Here is a 22,194-nt window from a genome sequence, read left to right as displayed (position 1 = left end):
CAAGTTTAATTTATTCCTAATATTTATGTTAGTGGTTATAATAATTATAATAACGATACTCATTATATTTATCTCGTAAACTATCACTCTGAGAAAAAAATTATAAGAGTTAAAAATTGTAGGAAATTAAATTTCCTCTGGAAAGAGTACCCACAAGCCATATTTATTCCTAATATTTACCAAACTAATAATAATAACATTTGCTGTTACTCAATGCAATTATCTTGTAAACTATCACTCCTATGATAAAATGTAAAGAGTCAAAAATTGTAGAAAATTGAAAATCCTCTGGAAAGAGTACCCACAAGACCTATTTATTCTGGATATTTATAAATCAAGTCATAATTATAATAATCACTTGTACTCATTACATTTATCTCATAAACTATGAGTCTAAGGAGAAAATGTTAAGAGTAAAAAATTGTAGGAAATTAAATTTCCTCTGGATAGAGTACCCACAAGACCTACTTATTCCAAATATTTATTATAAGAGTCATAATAATTACAATTGCTAGTACTCACTATATTTATCTCGTAAAATATTGATCTGAGAAAAAAATGATAAGAGTTAAAAATTGTAGGAAATTAAATTTCCTCTGAATAGAGTACCCACAAGACCTACTTATTCCAAATATTTACTATAAGAGTCATAATAATTACAATTACTAGTACTCACTATATTTATCTCGTAAAATATTGATCTGAGAAAAAAATGATAAGAGTTAAAAATTGTAGGAAATTAAATTTCCTCTGGAAAGAGTACCCACAAGCTATAATTATTTTCGATATTTAAGTCAAATCTTTTATATGTTACAGAATTTTTTATAAAAAAAAAATAAATGCAACAAAATTATTCATCACCAGATCATAATGATATTCTGACAGACGAGCAAATAAAATTACGGTACCAAGATACTTCATTATTGATTTTCAAAGTAAGCTATTTTTTTAAACACTTAATTAAAAAATTAATTAATTAATTGTGAATTTTTCTTTTTCAGGAATTTAAAAATAAAAAGACTAATTTCTTAACAATTGGTGACAGTCGACGGACAATTGAGTACAGTAATTATGGTAATGATCCCGTAATTATTAAGCCTAATAAATTAATTAACAATAATAATAATGATTCAAAAAAATTGGCAAGAAGAAATGATAAATGTAAAATAAATTAATTGAATAAATAATTTTTTTAAAGAAATGGTAATTAAAATTTTCTTGAACTTCAATTTATTTTTATAAAAAAAAAAAATTCAAATTTTATTTTTTTCTAATTTACATTAATTTTTATCCAAACCTCTAATTCAATATTCTTTCAATAAAAATTAATGTTGTAAATAAAAAAATTTTTGATTTTTAGAAATTTCGATTTATTTTTTACAAAAAAATTTTTATTTCTTTTTTTAACTTGTGATTGTTTTGTGAAAGAATTAAAATTTTTGAATTTTTTTTTTTTTTTTTCAACAACGAAATTTAATAAAAAAAAATCTGGGCGTCGGTTGACCCTGCGGGCCAGCCCCAAAACTTCCCGCTGTTTTCGACCTCCAAGAGCTCGAAAACATTAGTGTAGATACATTTTCGAGCTCTATCACATGCAATTGTTTTTTTACGATCTTTTCAAGCTCTAACAAGTTACCTGTTATGCTGAAGTTTGAAAATTTAAGAATCGAAACTCATCAATGAAGCGGTTTTTAAAATTTAGTTCCTGATTATGTTCAGTAAAATAAGTGTATTGAGGCAGAAATCAATGTCAGGGATCAAAATCAAGATTTAAATAAGTTTTGACTCATGTAAGAAACAATAAAATATAAAATATCCGATAAAAATATTAAAAACTACGTTTTATCGATTTTTTCGTTGATAATATGATTTAAACTAAAAACCAAGTTCGATGACATTATATGATCAAAAGAAACCATAAGAAGGATGAGTTGGTATGATATCAGGCACATTTTAGTACGTTATATTATGATTTATCCGGAAAAAATAACAAAGTGTTATTTTTTTAACTTTTCAACGCCAATATCTTTTGAACTAATCGATCGATTTTGATACTTGACGTGGCAATCGACGCTTTTTATTGAGTACTAGAGCTGATTAGATTTTGAAGTAGATCGTATAAGTCGTTTTTGAGAAATCAATAAAAAACTAAAAAAAAAAATGTTTTTTTTTTTTTGTAATTCGCAAATATTTTCGAGTCTATTCGATCAAATGATCTGAAATTTTCAGAAAAGTTGATGACCAACAAGATCTTTCAATTGCCACCTCAACCATCCAAATCGATTCATTAGTTCAAAAGTTACGAAGAGTTTACATACACACACACACACACACACACACACACACACACACACACACACACACACACACACACACACACACACACACACACACACACACACACACACACACACACACACACACACACACACACTCGGACATCATTCTGAAAATAGTCAGAATAGCTTCCTAGGACCTCAAAACGTCGACATCTGATGAAAACTCGATTTTCGAAAATCGGGGTGAAAACAATAACTTCCCGAAATTTTTGAAAATCGTCGATTTTCTTCGCGGGAAGTTAAAAAAAAATGCACATGTAGAAAATTAAAAAATCTATACGTGCAATTTTCCTAAATATTTTTTTTTTATATTTTTTCATTTTAAAAAAAAAACCAAAAATTTAAGACCTCAGCTAACTTTAATATCGTGCTTTTAATACATTTTTTTCAAAAATTGAAATTTGAAATTTTACTACTTTTGATTATTATTTTGAGATAATTCAAATATAACTTTTAAAATTTCATTTTTTTTTTGCTTTACAAATAATTATTATTATAAATTTTGAATAAATTATAAAAAAAAAAAAATAATTTCAAATTCTGACCTTTTGCCGCTACTGCAACTTTCGCAAAAGCAGATGATCTTGATCCTGATACTTTAAATAAAGTCACGAATTGATTAATGATATTATTATTGTTATTAGTATAGATCAATAAATTATCACAGATTATTAATTAGCTTGTGTTAATTAATTAAAATTATTAAAAACAAAATAAACTACACCCGGCACAAAATATTTTCACTGACACATCAAATTTTAGAAAATTAATTACACTCCCGCACTTTTATTTATGAAAATTAATTTCTGATTTATTTGTCACAAATTAATAAATATATTAATTAAAAGAACACAAATTATTAGATATGTAATAAAACAATTAAAATAATTGTAATTTATTTAAAGATGCACTACATGTTCTCTGACCGCCGCCATTTTGATTTTAACCCTCAGTTAGACGCGCTTTCTTTAGTGTCTTACTCGTATGCACGCCAACTCTGATAGGTTGAGTCGTGTTTTGTAACGATGGGTGATTTTCAAATTTCTCAGCAGCACTTACTATTGGCGCCATCTATTTAAAATGTTTATTTTTTAAAAATTATTATAGAGATAATTAATTATTTAAGAATGATAATCTAATTAATTGATTTTTTAAACCACGTGATTGGGAGAAATTCAAGTAAAGAAATTCGATTCATTTAAGGCGGGAAAATTTTTAAAATTCAAATAAAAAATTAAGAGAACAAATTACTTAATTAATAAAATTAATAATTAATTTATCTAAGGCGGGAAAATTTGAAAATTACAAGAAAAAATAAATGAAATTTAATAATTAATTAAATCCAGGCGAGAAAATTATTAAAATTCAAATACAAAATAAAAAGTAAAACATTATTTAAATAATAAGATTAATTGTAAATTTATATTAAACAGAAAGGTTCGAAAATTACAAGAAATAATTAACAAAATTTAGTAATTAATTTATCTAAGGCGGGAAAATTTGAAAATTACAAGAAAAAATTAATAAAATTCAATAATTAATTAATTTAAGGCGGGAAAATTGTTAAAATTCAAATAAAAAATTATTTGATTAATGAAATTAATAATTAATTTATCTAAAGCGGGAAAATTTGAAAATTACAAGAAAAAATTAATAAAATTTAATAATAAATTTATTTCAGACAAAAATTTTTAAATTTTAATAGAAAATTTAAATTAAAAATTATTTAATAAATTAAAAAATAATTACATGAATTGAGGGAAATTGGACCATTTGTATCAAATTTTTCAAATCATTTTAAATAACAATTGATTTATTTATGGCGGGAAAGTTCTAAAAATTTAAATATAATATTTAAAAAAAATTATTCAATTAATAAAATTAATAATTAATTTTGATAAGGCGGGAAAATTAAAAAATTAATTTAATTTAAAAATTAATTTACTAAATTATTTAATTACTGAAATCTATAATTAATTTATTTAAGGTAAGAACATTTAAAAGTTAAAAAAGAGAAGTTTCTAAATTTTTAAATCCATAAATTTGAATATTTAATTTAAGGCGGGAAAATTTGAAATAATAAAATTAATTAATTTAAAGAATTGTTCGTGATTAAAATTAATTTAACAATTAAATATATCGATAGTTGAAACTTCGATACATTCGATACCACAATCGATTAGTTAAAAAAACAACATGGCGTCGTGAAAATATTTTCTAATGTTTTTGATCAATAAAATAAATAAAAGTATTTAAAAATAAGCGAAACTAATTAATAATTATAAATTACTAGCCTAATTTAAATTAATTAATTACACTGGTAATAATAATAAATTTTTAAAAAATGGCGGATGATCGTGAAGTATTAAAAGAAATTTGGAAGGGAAAAATTCCTGTTTGTTTTCAATTGAATGGAGAAGAAGTTTGCGAACTAACGGCACCAGATCCATTTTATTTAATGGTCCCTAGATTAAGTTATTTTCCTCTCTGTACTGACAAGGTAATTAATTACTTCATTAATTTGTGTATTTATTTAAATTTTGAAAATTTATTTTTTTAGGTTAGGAAACATTTTATAAAATATATACAGGAAGATAAACAAGATAATGAAATGTGGCTCGAATTTAATGGAACTCCATTAAAATGGCACTTTCCTATCGGAGTTCTGTTGGATATTTATTGTAATGACATCGATCTGCCCTGGAATATTGTCGTACATTTTGATAAATTTCCCGAGAATGTTATAATGCATTGCTCTAACAAGTGAGTCATTTATTTTTGAAAATTTATTTGTTATATATTTTGTAATTTTTGTTCCAGAATTTATTCGGTAATCGATTTATTTTTTTGTTTATTTATCTCATTGGGTTAAACAAAAAGGAGTTTTGAATTTTTATTGTAAGATGACGCCAGCGTGAGATTTTAAGTTCGAATTTTTTTAAGCGGGAAATTTAAATATTTAAATTTGGCGGGAAAATTTTTTAATCGATATCGAAGAGTAAAATGGGGATCGATACATCGATTTGAGTTTTTTAAAAATAAATTTTATGTACCGAAGATTTGTGTTGAGATATCAATTGATTTTAGAGATTATGATCGATTGTATAACATTCGATATATCGATAGGGAATTTAATAATTGAATTCTAACGTGCGATTTTAAAATTTTGTTTTTTGAAATTTGAAAATTTTAATTTACATGAATTTTAAAAATTCGATGTATCGATTACTTTATTATCGATTTTTTAAAGATTTGATATATCGATTTTGTAAGTATCGATTACTTTAATTTTCGATACATCGAATTTTAAAAAGTCGAGTTATCCATAGAAAGTTAAACGAACCGATATAAATTTAAATATTCGATTAGTCGTTGATAAATTCGATATATCGAACTTCACGATTCGAGATATCGAAATTCGATATCGAATTTTTTTTTATCGAAATACAAAATTTGTATCGATATCTCAATTTCTAAAAAGTTTCTAACTATCGATCTTTAAAAGTTCGATATATCGATTTTTCCATCAATCGATTAACTTATAATCTGATACATCGTTTTTTAACAATCGATTGTTAAAAAAATTCATCAATCGATCTCTAAAATTTCGATGTATCGATTATTCCATCAATCGATTCATTCATAATTCGATACATCGATCCTATAAATATCGATTGTTAAAAAAATTTATATTTCGATCTCTAAACATTCGATATATAAATTTGTCCATCAATCGATTAATTCATAATTCGATACATCGATTTTTTAACTATCGATTGTTCAAAAATTTTATGTATCGATTTTTAACAATCGATTGATTCATAAATCGATACATCGATCCTTTATTTATCGATTGTTAAAAAAATTTATTAATCGATCTCTAAAAATTCGATGTATCGATTATTCCATCAATCGATTCATTCATAATTCGATACATCGATTCTATAAATATCGATTGTTAAAAAAATTTATATTTCGATCTCTAAACATTCGATATATAAATTTGTCCATCAATCGATTAATTCATAATTCGATACATCGATTTTTTAACTATCGATTGTTCAAAAATTTTATGTATCGATTTTCAACAATCGATTGTTAAAGTGATTCGATATATCGTTTTTTCAACTATCGATTGCTAAAAAGTCGATAAATCGACAGTGTAACTTATCTAATTTATTTAAAAATAATTACAGAGAAGTAGTCGAGGCGTATTTTTTATCCTGCATAAAAGAGGCCGATGTCCTGAAGCACCGAGGGACCGTAGTGTCCTCGATGCAAAAAAAGGACCACAACCAGCTGTGGCTGGGCCTCCTCAACGACAAGTTTGAGCAATTCTGGGCCGTGAACCACCGGCTGATGGAAACCTCCAACGAAGAAGGCTTCAAGTTCATTCCCTTCCGCTGCTACACCTCCGAGGAGAAGTACATCCAGAAGCTTGTCAAGCCCGTGAACGAAGAGGGCGCCCGCAAGACCCTCAGACATCTTCTGGACGAAGTTTTCTCCGAGGACAAAAACTCACAGAAATCTGTTCGCACTCACGGTATTACTCCCCCTCTCGACACTCCCCTTCAGTGGCTATCCGAGCATATGAGTTACCCGGATAATTTTCTACACCTCTGTCTCATTACCTAGTTAATTATCCCCCCCCCCTTATAAGTTAATTAATTAATTAATTATTTAAATCAAAAATTGGATCGACTCACATTTTTATGAAACTTTAATTTAAATTGTGATTTAAATATATTTTTATTTTTATACGCCTTTCGTTCCGTCTATTTATTTAAGGATTTTATTATTATTATTAATTTTTATTATTTTAAGAATCACTTTAAGTTACACTTAATTATGTATTTAATGTGTAAATAATTACAGTAATAAATTATGGCTTGAAAAATATTTATCATAATAAATTTGGGCTAAGTTTTTGGTAGAAAGTCAGTTGCGTAATTTTTTATTATTAATTTTATTTATTTAATAGAATTATTTTAAGAAAGTTCAAGGGTACATGTTTTTATTTATTAAACTATCAGTCTTATGACAAAATATAATGAGGTAAAAATTGTTTAAAATGAAATTTCCTCTGGAAAGAGTACCCACAAGCCCTACTTAATTCCAAAATTAAAAATTATTATAATAATTACGTTTTTCAATACCCGGGATATTTATCTCGAAAACTATTGGTCCGAGGAGGAAAAGTAATAAGTCAAAAATTGTGGCAAATTGAATTTCCTCTGGAAAGAGTACCCACAAGCCCTACTTAATTCCAAAATTAAAAATTATTATAATAATTACGTTTTTCAATACCCGGGATATTTATCTCGAAAACTATTGGTCCGAGGAGGAAAAGTAATAAGTCAAAAATTGTGGCAAATTGAATTTCCTCTGGAAAGAGTACCCACAAGCCCTACTTGATTCCAAAATTAAAAATAATTATTGTAATCATTACGTTTTTTAATACTCAGCATATCTATTTTGAAAACTATTAGTCTAAGGAGGAAAAGTAAAGAGCCAAAAATTGTAGCAAATTAAATTTCCTCTGGAAAGAGTACCCACAAGCTTCATTTATTCATAATATTTACTTTAAAAAAGTAGAAAAGTAGTTTTTGGTGTTGAATATACATATATTAGGGTGCCCATTATTTCCCAAACCCATTTTTATTTACCGAACGCCCCCTGAATCTTTGAAAATTTCTTAATTTAAGCTTAGTCAGAATAGCTTCCTAGAACCGCAAAACCTCAAGATCTGTTAGAAATTAGATTTTCGAAAATCAGACCAAAACCAATAAGCGGCGAGTTGTGGTTACGACATTTAATTTCTTGTTCGATTGAAACTGATAATTTTTAAACAGCTTCCAAAATATCAAACTGCGAAGTAAACAACAACTATTATCGTCTATTTCCTAAAAAAATATAAAAATAAACTAATTCCACAGGTATTGCTCAATATATTTATTTATTCCATAATTCATAACCGAAAACATCGCAACAATCAATTATAGCAGTGCGTTGTTGATTAATTATTTGGCTTGAACATTCTCTGGAAGACTAGGCAGGAACGCATCTGAAATATCTGCATACCGCATTGGTTAAGTCCCGACACTGAGAATCCGAAACACAGACATCATTGAATTCTGTAAAATAATTTAAACTCATTAAATAATTCAGCAAACGATCTTAAATTTTATTAAATTGTAATAATTTAGATAACTGGTGCCATCGAGTATAATCCTCGAGTTCGGGGCTTGGGAGCATGAATGAGAGTATTTTTACCCGGTGGCCCTAGTTGTCTATATGATACTTTATATAATTAATGAAAGATTCTAAGACAAGATTGTTGCAGGATTAGGAAAAGATTTTGTTCAAAAGAACACTGAAGATGTCTTGATCAAGATGTGGTAGTAAAGTTACTCATACACATCTTGAGCGAGTCTTGCACCAGAAATTACTTACAAACACTAACGCGTCTTGCAGCAGATTTGCGCAAAAAGTCTCATATTACACTAGTCCTCACTTCTATCTCTGTCACATTCCCCTGGGATCCTGTATTGCCTGCCAATGGAGGAGGTAAAGTAGCAGAGACAGAAGTGAGGACTAGTGTAATATGAGACTTCTTGCGCCAATCTGCTGCAGGACGCGTTAGTGTCTGCAAGTAATGTCTGGTGCAAGATTAGCTCAAGTCACTGTGCCAATGCACCTTGAGCAAGATACCTTCAATATTCTTCCCCGATTCTTCGAGTAGAATATAACACAGTTTTTTTTTTTTCAAGTCTTGTACGAAACCTGCAAAAGAATACTTTTTGCCAGTATCTACAGCAAGATCCATAGTTATATAAAGACGTAGACAACTAGTGTACTGGTGACCAGGCTTGAGCAAGATTGCCATTAGATGTGGGGTAGCCTATTCTTTAAATTTTGATAACTTGGATTATAGAGTGGGATATGTCACGCCCATTTCGGTCGAATTTTGAGGCAGAGGGGTGGCATTAGTAGTTAATTAAAAATTCAAGCAATGGATCTGAACAATTAGAAATTATGAGTGTTTAATAACAAAATTTTTGTGCTAGATCGATACAGTAGAGTCTCTATAACTTTTTCGTTCTGTAACTTTGACTTCCCTTTATTTCTCCCCCGTTAGCAGGGGAAGAGTTCTTCCACTCTGTCACTTAACTATACATGCGCAAACGTAAAGCATAATTCTGCGTATAGGCGTTGCGCGTAAACTGAGTTTTCTAACCCTAAACTCGTGTGTACGTAAATAAAAATTTAAGTTAAATAAGCTTTAATATTGCGAAAATCATTAAAAAAAAAAAAATAACTTATTTCTTGATGAGAAATGAGTTTCACTGGAAAAATTGATTTTCTATTTAAGAAGTTTAACAATAGTAAAATTGACGTATTAATTTTGGCAAAACCTAACCTTTAAAATTTTAAAACTCGGGGGTGGTTTGGTTTGACTCACACTTTTTTTAAGCCACGCCTTCTAGTAAAAAGAAGTGGTACTTCTACAATTTTAATTCCTGAAATTTTGGATTCGTCTCAGTCAAAGTTAGAGACTCCACTGTATCTGGCATTTAAAGGCGTTTATTTTCAGCATGAATTAAATCAACTAACCTTTTGCAACGTACGATCTAAGGCGATCTTGTTCCGTCAGCCAATTTTGGACCCACTGACAAGTGCCTTCTAAGCATGCTGCGTCATTGCGACGGCAGTCAGCATGGTTAGTGCATGAATTACCGATTACTTTGACACATGTGCCATCTATGTCCATAGAATCACGCTCACATACTTCGGCACTTGCTAATGAAATTATTAGCAGGACCATAATTGCTACCAAAAATTTATTCATTGTTTCACGGTTTCTTAAAAATAAAAAAAAGTACATTAGTAGTAAAAATTTGAAATTTGCTGCAGGGTCATGTTCTGCAGACTCAGAGGTATCGGCGAAAAAAAAAATGTCAATTAAAGCTTACTTACTTGTTTTCTTTAACAGGATTGAGTAGTAGTGATTCCGTGTCTAAATTGCGGCTGTTTATATATTTACCCACTTTTATTAAATGAATCGCGAGTTTAGCGTAGGATTGGTTTAAATAAAATTTAAAAAAATATTTTATAAAATTTGTCCCTGAAAGTTGTTAGTCATACTTGAGGTAATAAAAAAATTTTTTTGATTTAATCGCATTTTCAAGGCGAACTATCAACTTCACGATAAGCTAATCATATATTTTTCAAAGGAAGTTAATTTTCTACAAAAATGATTTTTTTTATTTTTGTCATATATCGATTAATTGAACCGCAATTTGAGTTATTAGTCGAAAAAATATTTATCATTTGGGATTTTCACAAAAATTTATGGACCTGGCGTTTAAAATTAAAATAACAATTAAACCAAAGGTACAACAAAAATTTTTCATCGCTGGAAAATTACTGATGAGTAAGAATCTGCACGATAAGAAGGCATTTAAATTTTTATGTTTTTTTTTTTTTTTTAAATAATAAAAATAGTAGATACCTCAAGTTATTGTTGTTTTATCTTGAGGCACTTATTTTTAATACTTATTTTAATTTTTTTTTCAAGAAGTCCAGTAAATTATAATAGAATACTTCGCGATTTAAGAGAAAATTTGATTTAAAAAAAACAAAAAATTGTTTTTTAATAATTACTTTTTAATCGACTGAACAAGACCTTAATGATGAAAAAAGTAGAAAATGTTTCTACCGACTCGGAGTAAAGAATACAATTGTTTTTACGAGTTGATAAGAAAGAATTAAAGCGAAAGACCCAGTTATTGACCCTAGCCCATTTTCTGACCTTTTCTATTTTTTTCTATTTTACAAAAAACTATAAATTTAATACACGGAAAAAAATGATGCTAAAAATTTGAATAGTTTGTAGTTTATTTTTGACTTAAAATCAGTATATTTGATACTAATATCAAACCAGGATCATTATATATATTATAAAATGGCTATTATTGATATTTAAATTTGATACACAGAAGAGCTAAATTTGTAATTTCGTATATTTAAATTAATACGAAAAAGAATTGATAAATTGCTATCTAGTTATTACTATTCAAATAAACAGAAAAATTTAGAAAATGAGGAACCAAAAAATTAGTAAACGTACACATTAATATATAAAGATCTAGTATACGAATTTTTCATTTTATTATTTACCACACGGAGAGAAAATCATAGTAACAGTTACAATATATTATGGGAATGGTTCCCATACTGCATGGTAACCGGTTTTTTTGAAATGTTGATTATAGGAACGGCACCCATATATATTATGGTAACCATTCCTATAATTACGGGTATAATTCCCATATGGTATCGGAATAGCTCCTATGGAATCATGGTAATCGTTACCATGTAACTATGATAATGGTTACCATAATATTATGGTAATAGTTACCATAATATTATGGTAATAATTCCCATACATTATAGTAATAATTCCCATACATTATGGTAATAATTCCCATACAGTATGGTAATAATTCCCATACATTATGGTAATGATTACCATAATATTATGGTAACCATTACTATAATATTATGGTAACGATTATCATAATATTATGGTAACCATTACTATAATATTATGGTAACGATTATCATAATGTATGGGAATTATACCATAATAGTATGGTAATTATACCATAATAGTATGGTAATAGTTACCATAATATTATGGTAATAATTCCCATACATTATGGTAATAATTCCCATACATTATGGTAATAATTCCCATACAGTATGGTAATAATTCCCATACATTATGGTAATGATTACCATAATATTATGGTAACCATTACTATAATATTATGGTAACGATTATCATAATGTATGGGAATTATACCATAATAGTATGGTAATTATACCATAATAGTATGGTAATAGTTACCATAATATTATGGTAATAATTCCCATGCATTATGGTAATAATTCCCATACATTATGGTAATAATTCCCATACATTATGGTAATGATTACCATACTTTATGGTAATGATTACCATATTTAGAAATATTATTTTTTTAAATTTATTATTGTTGGGGGAGGGGGGGGGGTTAAGACTGTGGATCGAGATTGGCTTGGAAATAGGAGTTTGGAGAACAGTTTTTATTCATGTTTGATAGGGTCCTGATTATTGTCATCCCAACAAGAGAATGGACTTCGGGTGTCGTCGGTTTTTACTCCCACTGTTGATGTTTTATGTACTAAATGTTCCCGCACTTTCCTTTACGCATGCGCAGTTTATAAATGTTCAATAGTGGGGGCTATTTCCGAGGTCCCTCCTCTTACCGGGACCACGATATTAGTTTGTGAGATATCCTATATATTAGTAGTAGTTTGTTTATTGGTTTGAACTGTGTAGTTCATTTAGCCGTTAGTAGATTTCGCTTGTTTGGCGGGAGTTTTTTAAATGTTCAGTCCAGAACTGTTGATGAAGTTATATTAAATATAAGCGTGTTGAGCTGTTGGCTTGTTCAGAATGTTGCTGATGTCCATCGGGGGATTAAATTGATATCCTATATAGACAATCGGTTGATGTATGCAATTTAATGTTCTACAAAAAAGGTCTTTTAACATTTTTTGCTAAATTTACTTCTTGTGAAATGAACAAGGGCCGCCTTTGTTGGAAACTAAGCGCAATCTACCGAAAAGTCAGGGAGGTGCTGAAAATTTTTGATAAATCTGTCTTCCATTCCAGCTGACTGGCATTTTTAATATTTCCTTATGATTATGTGAACGTACTCGACATTTTTGCCCATTTCCGAGACCAATAGCTCTTCTGCTAAGACTCCACGGCTTTCATTAATACTTAACGACCAAGTCAGATAAAATAGTACGCACGGCGCCAAACTAGGGATAGCCTACAGCGTGCGCTCACTTTCCACTACCTCAGTTAATGAGGTTCAGGCTCAGTCATTACCGAAATTCACTCATGTGGTGGGTTACTTTAGTACAGTGGTCTCTAACTTTGACTGAGACGAATCCAAAATTTCAGGAATTAAAATTGTAGAAGTACCACTTCTTTTTACTAGAAAGCATGGCTTGAAAAAAGTGTGAGTCAAACCAAACCACCCCCGAGTTTTAAAATTTTAAAGGTTAGGTTTTGCCAAAATTAATATGTCAATTTTATTATTCTTAAACTTCTTGAATAGAAAATCAATTTTTCTAGTGAAACTCATTTCTCATCAAGAAATAAGTTATTTTTTTTTTTTTAAATGATTTTCGCAATATTAAACCTTATTTAACTAAAATTTTTATTCACGTATACACGAGTTTAGGGTTAGAAAACTCAGTTTACGCGCAACGCCTATACGCAGAATTATGCTTTACGTTTGCGCATGTACAGTTAAGTGACAGAGTGGAAGAACTCTTCCCCTGCTGACGGGGGAGAAATGAAGGGAAGTCAAAGTTACAGAACGAAAAAGTTATAGAGACTCTACTGTATCGATCTAGCACAAAAATTTTATCATTAAACACTCATAATTTCTGATTGTTCAGATCCATTGCTTGAATTTTTAATTAACTACTAATGCCACCCCTCTGCCTCAAAATTCGACCGAAATGGGCGTGACATATCCCACTCTATAATCCAAGTTATCAAAATTTAAAGAATAGGCTACCCCACATCTAATGGCAATCTTGCTCAAGCCTGGTCACCAGTACACTAGTTGTCTACGTCTTTACATAACTATGGATCTTGCTGTAGATACTGGCAAAAAGTATTCTTTTGCAGGTTTCGTACAAGACTTGAAAAAAAAAAAACTGTGTTATATTCTACTCGAAGAATCGGGGAAGAATATTGAAGGTATCTTGCTCAAGGTGCATTGGCACAGTGACTTGAGCTAATCTTGCACCAGACATTACTTGCAGACACTAACGCGTCCTGCAGCAGATTGGCGCAAGAAGTCTCATATTACACTAGTCCTCACTTCTGTCTCTGCTACTTTACCCCCTCCATTGGCAGGCAATACAGGATCCCAGGGGAATGTGACAGAGATAGAAGTGAGGACTAGTGTAATATGAGACTTTTTGCGCAAATCTGCTGCAAGACGCGTTAGTGTTTGTAAGTAATTTCTGGTGCAAGACTCGCTCAAGATGTGTATGAGTAACTTTACTACCAGAAAACTGATGTCAATTGGTTACAATCAATTTGACGACAGCTTTACACTTTACACTTTAAAGTTGGCACTGAAATGGCTACCAAGGAAAATGGCCGCTGAAACACATTTGTGGACTTAGTCGTCAGTCCGGACATTGTCGATAATCATCAACAGCCCGATTAATAGAATAAGAAACATTAATTTAGAGTCCATTGTTGAAGCAATGCTCTGAAATTTTTAACTTATGAAAATCATAATTCATGAATATAAACAATTAGAAATGGTAGTGCGTTAAGGCTTAAAACTATATTTTTAAAATAATTTACTCTTTAGGTTGTTTATCACCTGCGTATACATCTTCACTACTTAAAATGATTGCTATTTATACCAATCTAACTAAAATAAAAATATTTTTTATAACTGAAAACTAAAACATGTTTCAGTCTCACAAAACATTTCATTTCAGATAAAATCGATATCACCTGAATAAATTTATTTTGAAACTCATCAGACTCAACAAAAATAACCGACTTACAAACATGTTCGTTTAAAAATTAATGATCGAAATATAAATTTTCTATTATAGTAGACGTGTTATTAACAATTGAGACGAAAATAAATTAATATCGATAAAGAATTCGATAGGGAAACGGGGGGCGGATTTTAAGATCCTTCCCCCTTCTCCTATTAGGAGAGAGTGCGGCGAAATAGACCCTTGGGGACAAAATGGGCTGGCATTTATGTCACATATAAGCCCTCACTTCTTAAGGGGCCCACTTTGCCCCACCTTCCCCTAAATATAATCAGAATATTGCATGCCTTATTTAAAATTCGTTGGCATTTGCACTCTTGTTTCTATTTTATAGTAACATAAGGTCAAAACGCGGAAAACAAAAATTGCTGTAGGATAAGTATGTCAGCACTAGAGATACCACTGCATTTGCTATTGTATCATACAATGAAGTTTTATATATATTTCCACAACAAAACTTGCAAAAAGACGATATCCCAAGTGACCCTTTCCGATTTCAATAAGACTGTGATATGCTATTCTCCGTCAAAATCTAAGGCACACGTATTTTTTTTTTTTTAAGAATAAACATATATAGGGGGGAAACCACCCCTTAAAAATTAGACCTTAAAGGTGTGTTCTTCAATTTTCGTATACTTGTAGTTTGAATCGAATGGGGTCAACGGCATCATGTTCGGGGTGAGAAATAATGAAAAATGTCAACGGTGTCATAATAAACAAATAAATAGAACAAAAGTTATAAGAGTTGAAATTCACAAAACTTTTATTTTAAAAAACTATCCAATGGATTTTAACGACCCGGGAAAAAATGCTTAGATATGATCATATCTTTTCTTGTATGATCTTATATGATCGCATTCCACTTATCTTTTTATTTTTAATTATACATGGAAGATTTGCCAGGTAGTTACTCCTGACTGTGCTGCCACTCTCCTTAAAACTCTAAAGGACCAGAACTTCAAAAAAGTAGAAAAGTAGTTTTTGGGGTTGAATATACATATATTAGGGTGCCCATTATTTCCCAAATCCATTTTTATTTACCGAACGCCCCCTGAATCTTTGAAAATTTCTTAATTTAAGCTTAGTCAGAATAGCTTCCTAGAACCGCAAAACCTCAAGATCTGTTAGAAATTAGATTTTCGAAAATCAGACCAAAACCAATAAGCGGCGAGTTGTGGTTACGACATTCAATTTCTTGTTCGATTGAAACTGATTATTTTTAAACAGCTTCCAAAATATCAAACTGCGAAGTAAACAACAACTATTATCGTCTATTTCCTAAAAAAATATAAAAATAAACTAATTCCACAGGTATTGCTCAATATATTTATTTATTCCATAATTCATAACCGAAAACATCGCAACAATCAATAATAGCAGTGCGTTGTTGATTAATTATTTGGCTTGAACATTCTCTGGAAGACTAGGCAGGAACGCATCTGAAATATCTGCATACCGCATTGGTTAAGTCCCGACACTGAGAATCCGAAACACAGACATCATTGAATTCTGTAAAATAATTTAAACTCATTAAATAATTCAGCAAACGATCTTAAATTTTATTAAATTGTAATAATTTAGATAACTGGTGCCATCGAGTATAATCCTCGAGTTCGGGGCTTGGGAGCATGAATGAGAGTATTTTTACCCGGTGGCCCTAGTTGTCTATATGATACTTTATATAATTAATGAAAGATTCTAAGACAAGATTGTTGCAGGATTTGGAAAAGATTTTGTTCAAAAGAACACTGAAGATGTCTTGATCAAGATGTGGTAGTAAAGTTACTCATACACATCTTGAGCGAGTCTTGCACCAGAAATTACTTACAAACACTAACGCGTCTTGCAGCAGATTTGCGCAAAAAATCTCATATTACACTAGTCCTCACTTCTATCTCTGTCACATTCCCCTGGGATCCTGTATTGCCTGCCAATGGAGGAGGTAAAGTAGCAGAGACAGAAGTGAGGACTAGTGTAATATGAGACTTCTTGCGCCAATCTGCTGCAGGACGCGTTAGTGTCTGCAAGTAATGTCTGGTGCAAGATTAGCTCAAGTCACTGTGCCAATGCACCTTGAGCAAGATACCTTCAATATTCTTCCCCGATTCTTCGAGTAGAATATAACACAGTTTTTTTTTTTCAAGTCTTGTACGAAACCTGCAAAAGAATACTTTTTGCCAGTATCTACAGCAAGATCCATAGTTATATAAAGACGTAGACAACTAGTGTACTGGTGACCAGGCTTGAGCAAGATTGCCATTAGATGTGGGGTAGCCTATTCTTTAAATTTTGATAACTTGGATTATAGAGTGGGATATGTCACGCCCATTTCGGTCGAATTTTGAGGCAGAGGGGTGGCATTAGTAGTTAATTAAAAATTCAAGCAATGGATCTGAACAATTAGAAATTATGAGTGTTTAATAATAAAATTTTTGTGCTAGATCGATACAGTAGAGTCTCTATAACTTTTTCGTTCTGTAACTTTGACTTCCCTTCATTTCTCCCCCGTCAGCAGGGGAAGAGTTCTTCCACTCTGTCACTTAACTGTACATGCGCAAACGTAAAGCATAATTCTGCGTATAGGCGTTGCGCGTAAACTGAGTTTTCTAACCCTAAACTCGTGTGTACGTAAATAAAAATTTAAGTTAAATAAGGTTTAATATTGCGAAAATCATTTAAAAAAAAAAAATAACTTATTTCTTGATGAGAAATGAGTTTCACTGGAAAAATTGATTTTCTATTTAAAAAGTTTAACAATAGTAAAATTGACGTATTAATTTTGGCAAAACCTAACCTTTAAAATTTTAAAACTCGGGGGTGGTTTGGTTTGACTCACACTTTTTTTAAGCCACGCCTTCTAGTAAAAAGAAGTGGTACTTCTACAATTTTAATTCCTGAAATTTTGGATTCGTCTCAATCAAAGTTAGAGACTCCACTGTATTTGGCATTTAAAGGCGTTTATTTTCAGCATGAATTAAATCAACTAACCTTTTGCAACGTACGATCTAAGGCGATCTTGTTCCGTCAGCCAATTTTGGACCCACTGACAAGTGCCTTCTAAGCATGCTGCGTCATTGCGACGGCAGTCAGCATGGTTAGTGCATGAATTACCGATTACTTTGACACATGTGCCATCTATGTCCATAGAATCACGCTCACATACTTCGGCACTTGCTAATGAAATTATTAGCAGGACCATAATTGCTACCAAAAATTTATTCATTGTTTCACGGTTTCTTAAAAATAAAAAAAAGTACATTAGTAGTAAAAATTTGAAATTTGCTGCAGGGTCATGTTCTGCAGACTCAGAGGTATCGGTGAAAAAAAAAATGTAAATTAAAGCTTACTTACTTGTTTTCTTTAACAGGATTGAGTAGTAGTGATTCCGTGTCTAAATTGCGGCTGTTTATATATTTACCCACTTTTATTAAATGAATCGCGAGTTTAGCGCAGGATTGGTTTAAATAAAATTTAAAAAAATATTTCATAAAATTTGTCCCTGAAAGTTGTTAGTCATACTTGAGGTAATAAAAAAATTTTTTTGATTTAATCGCATTTTCAAGGCGAACTATCAACTTCACGATAAGCTAATCATATATTTTTCAAAGGAAGTTAATTTTCTACAAAAACGATTTTTTTTATTTTTGTCATATATCGATTCATTGAACGGCAATTTGAGTTATTAGTCGAAAAAATATTTATCATTTGGGATTTTCACAAAAATTTATGGACCTGGCGTTTAAAATTAAAATAACAATTAAACCAAAGGTACAACAAAAATTTTTCATCGCTGGAAAATTACTGATGAGTAAGAATCTGCACGATAAGAAGGCATTTAAATTTTTATGTTTTTTTTTTTTTTTTTAAATAATAAAAATAGTAGATACCTCAAGTTATTGTTGTTTTATCTTGAGGCACTTATTTTTAATACTTATTTTAATTTTTTTTCAAGAAGTCCAGTAAATTATAATAGAATACTTCGCGATTTAAGAGAAAATTTGATTTAAAAAAAACAAAAAATTGTTTTTTAATAATTACTTTTTAATCGACTGAACAAGACCTTAATGATGAAAAAAGTAGAAAATGTTTCTACCGACTCGGAGTAAAGAATACAATTTTTTTTACGAGTTGATAAGAAAGAATTAAAGCGAAAGACCCAGTTATTGACCCTAGCCCATTTTCTGACCTTTTCTATTTTTTTCTATTTTACAAAAAACTATAAATTTAATACACGGAAAAAAATGATGCTAAAAATTTGAATAGTTTGTAGTTTATTTTTGACTTAAAATCAGTATATTTGATATTAATATCAAACCAGGATCATTATATATATTATAAAATGGCTATTATTGATATTTAAATTTGATACACAGAAGAGCTAAATTTGTAATTTCGTATATTTAAATTAATACGAAAAAGAATTGATAAATTGCTATCTAGTTATTACTATTCAAATAAACAGAAAAATTTAGAAAATGAGGAACCAAAAAATTAGTAAACGTACACATTAATATATAAAGATCTAGTATACGAATTTTTCATTTTATTATTTACCACACGGAGAGAAAATCATAGTAACAGTTACAATATATTATGGGAATGGTTCCCATACTGCATGGTAACCGGTTTTGTTAAAATGTTGATTATAGGAACGGCACCCATATATATTATGGTAACCATTCCTATAATTACGGGTATAATTCCCATATGGTATCGGAATAGCTCCTATGGAATCATGGTAATCGTTACCATGTAACTATGATAATGGTTACCATAATATTATGGTAATAGTTACCATAATATTATGGTAATAGTTACCATAATATTATGGTAATAATTCCCATACATTATAGTAATAATTTCCATACATTATGGTAATGATTACCATAATTTTATGGTAACCATTACTATAATATTATGGTAACGATTACCATAATATATGGGAATTATACCATAATAGTATGGTAATTATACCATAATAGTATGGTAATAATTACCATAATATTATGGTAGTAATTTCCATACATTATGGTAATCATTACCATAATATCATGGTAATCGTTACCTTAATAGTATGGGAATTATTACCATGATATTATGGTAATCATTACTATAATATGATGGTTATGTTTACAATAATATTATAGGAATAGTTACCACAATATATAGAGCTTATTCCCATACACACTTAGGAACCATTCCAATGTGGTTATAGGATTGGTTCCTATTTGCTTATGGGAACTATTCCTATGAGTATGGTAATCATTACCATGATACTTTCACATGCGATATGGAAACTGTTACCATAATCGTAGGAATTGTTCTTATACTTATGGAAACTTTTCCCAGAGAGTATGGGTCTATATCCCATAATCCCAAGTAATCATTACCATAACGGTATGGGATGATATTTTATAAACGTACTAGGAATCGTTACCACTTATTCGATTTATGTATATTGTAAATTAATTTATAATGACGAATAAATAATATTTTAAGCTAATTGATCAGTGATATCGAATTTATAAAATAAAAGTTTGTAACTTTTGGAATTTCCCGCCGGAAAAATCAGTATCTAAGATACCAATTGTTAATTTGACCAATCATTACTTTTCTATAGATTATGCCATAAATTAATTAACTTTCGCTAATAAGTCACGTATTATGTCTAAAAGTAATGATATTTAGTTACTTTTTGAAATAATTGCTAGTAGTTTTTAGGAATCTACAAAATTAGTAAACTACTTTGCATTAAACACATAATAGTACACGGCGAGAAAAATTTTTTCATTTTAGCGATTTAAAGTACGTTCAAACAGTTGATTGTGAAAATAACTATTCGTTTGTTATTTATTGCAATACGTACAGTTAATTCAACAATATCCTTATTTATTTTACATATCGCGTTACTAAAACCATAAGGGCGTATCTCAAAATATACGCCCTTTTGGTTCTGCAGAACCAAAAGGGCGTTTAAAAAAACTTTTTTGCTCCAATCAATGTAAAAATGTTGACAACATTAAAATCTATGGAAAAAACGAAAGAAATTTTTTTTTTTGTTTTACGCCTTTTTGGTTTTAAGAAAAAATTTTTTTAAAATCATAAGGGCGTATCCTGTTTTTTCGATTTATTATCAATTACAGGTAAGAGTACGAAAAAAAATTGCCAGCGTAATAAAAATTATCACTCCACAATTTAATTTATATGAACAAATATTTATTTAAGTGAAAAAACAAATAAAAAATAGAGAAAAAATAAATTCATCAGGGTTTTAGTCCTATACCATCTCCATCGTCAGAATCATCTGTAGCTAAGAGTATGAAAAAAATTTTTTTAATTTTTTTTAGAACATAACTTGACAATAATTTATAAACTATTACCATCGCTGAGAATTAATCTTTAATAATATTGACAATATTTTTGTGGGACGGTGCCTGATGCACAAAAATGATTTAGGTCATTAAACTTGCTTCGATATATTGGTATTCTAGAACCATAACAATTCTCAAGAACAACGGCAATTGATTTTTGAAAATGAAAAGAAAAAAAAAAAAACAGGAAACAGAAAATGAAACCTTGATTGAAAAATGAAAAAATGCACCTTTGAAAAATTGAACAATCTAAATGTGTATTTTTTTAATTTGATTAAATTAAATTTCACAGCACTCATAGAATTTATAATTTTTTAGATGAATTTCTTTCGTTCTCGAATGATACATATTTTTTACATCAATTGTTGAATTAAAAAAATTGTGACAAACTTAAAATTCAATCAAAATTAAATAAAGAAATTTGGTTTTTTATTCAAATAAATATTTGTTCAGATAAATCAAGTTGTGGAGTGATAATTGTTATTACCCTTGCAATTTTTTTTCTTACTCTGACCTATAATTAATAATAAACCGAAAAAATAGGATACGCCCTTATGACTTTAAAAAAATTTTTGCTTAAAACCAAAAGGGCATAAAACAAAAAAATTTTTTTTTTCGTTTTTTCCATAGATTTTAATGTTTTCAATATTTTTACATTGATTGGAGCAAAAAAAAAAATTTTATACGCCTTTTTGGTTCTGCAGAACCAAAAGGGCGTATATTTTGAGATACGCCCTTTTGGTTTTAGTAACGCGATATAAATTCCAAATAATTATTTTACGGGCATGACTTTATTTGACGAACCCTAAACTAGTCGATAAAATTAT

The 22,194-nt window shown here is 29.6% G+C and overlaps 4 protein-coding genes and 1 long non-coding RNA gene across 5 annotated transcripts in view; 2 read left to right on the top strand and 3 right to left on the bottom strand.

The window, feature by feature from the left end:
• LOC128668735 (uncharacterized) overlaps window positions 1-3,404 on the bottom strand; it is a 50,069-nt gene extending 46,665 nt beyond the window's left edge. The window contains exon 1 of the long non-coding RNA XR_008404395.1: window positions 2,885-3,404. This is a non-coding gene — a long non-coding RNA (uncharacterized LOC128668735). The remainder of the gene's footprint in view (window positions 1-2,884) is intronic.
• A 1,129-nt stretch (window positions 3,405-4,533) lies between these two features.
• On the top strand, window positions 4,534-8,463 carry LOC103572930 (autophagy protein 5). The gene is made up of 3 exons (XM_008551742.3): window positions 4,534-4,839; window positions 4,900-5,102; window positions 6,536-8,463. Exons 1-3 carry the CDS (start codon window positions 4,684-4,686, stop codon window positions 6,972-6,974), a joined length of 798 nt encoding a protein of 265 aa, XP_008549964.1. The 5' UTR covers window positions 4,534-4,683; the 3' UTR covers window positions 6,975-8,463.
• LOC106693074 (uncharacterized) lies at window positions 8,277-10,411 on the bottom strand. Its single transcript, XM_008551747.3, has 3 exons — window positions 10,317-10,411; window positions 9,954-10,201; window positions 8,277-8,473 (listed from the first exon to the last, which is right to left on the bottom strand). The coding sequence occupies exons 2-3, from the start codon at window positions 10,186-10,188 to the stop codon at window positions 8,388-8,390; spliced, it is 321 nt and encodes a 106-aa protein (XP_008549969.2). The 5' UTR covers window positions 10,189-10,201; window positions 10,317-10,411; the 3' UTR covers window positions 8,277-8,387.
• Window positions 10,412-12,425: 2,014 nt separating this feature from the next.
• Window positions 12,426-22,194, top strand: part of LOC103572931 (zinc finger protein GLI1) — a 32,572-nt gene continuing 22,803 nt past the window's right edge. The window contains exon 1 of the mRNA XM_008551745.3: window positions 12,426-12,929. The gene's annotated coding sequence lies outside the window, so the exon portion shown is untranslated. The remainder of the gene's footprint in view (window positions 12,930-22,194) is intronic.
• Window positions 16,309-18,499, bottom strand: LOC106693114 (uncharacterized). Its single transcript, XM_008551746.3, has 3 exons — window positions 18,348-18,499; window positions 17,985-18,232; window positions 16,309-16,505 (listed from the first exon to the last, which is right to left on the bottom strand). Exons 1-3 carry the CDS (start codon window positions 18,482-18,484, stop codon window positions 16,420-16,422), a joined length of 471 nt encoding a protein of 156 aa, XP_008549968.3. The 5' UTR covers window positions 18,485-18,499; the 3' UTR covers window positions 16,309-16,419.

The sequence above is a fragment of the Microplitis demolitor genome, chromosome 10 (assembly GCF_026212275.2).
Source record: "Microplitis demolitor isolate Queensland-Clemson2020A chromosome 10, iyMicDemo2.1a, whole genome shotgun sequence".
Classification (NCBI taxonomy): Eukaryota; Metazoa; Arthropoda; class Insecta; order Hymenoptera; family Braconidae; genus Microplitis; species Microplitis demolitor.
This window is presented reverse-complemented; position numbering and strand designations above follow the sequence as displayed.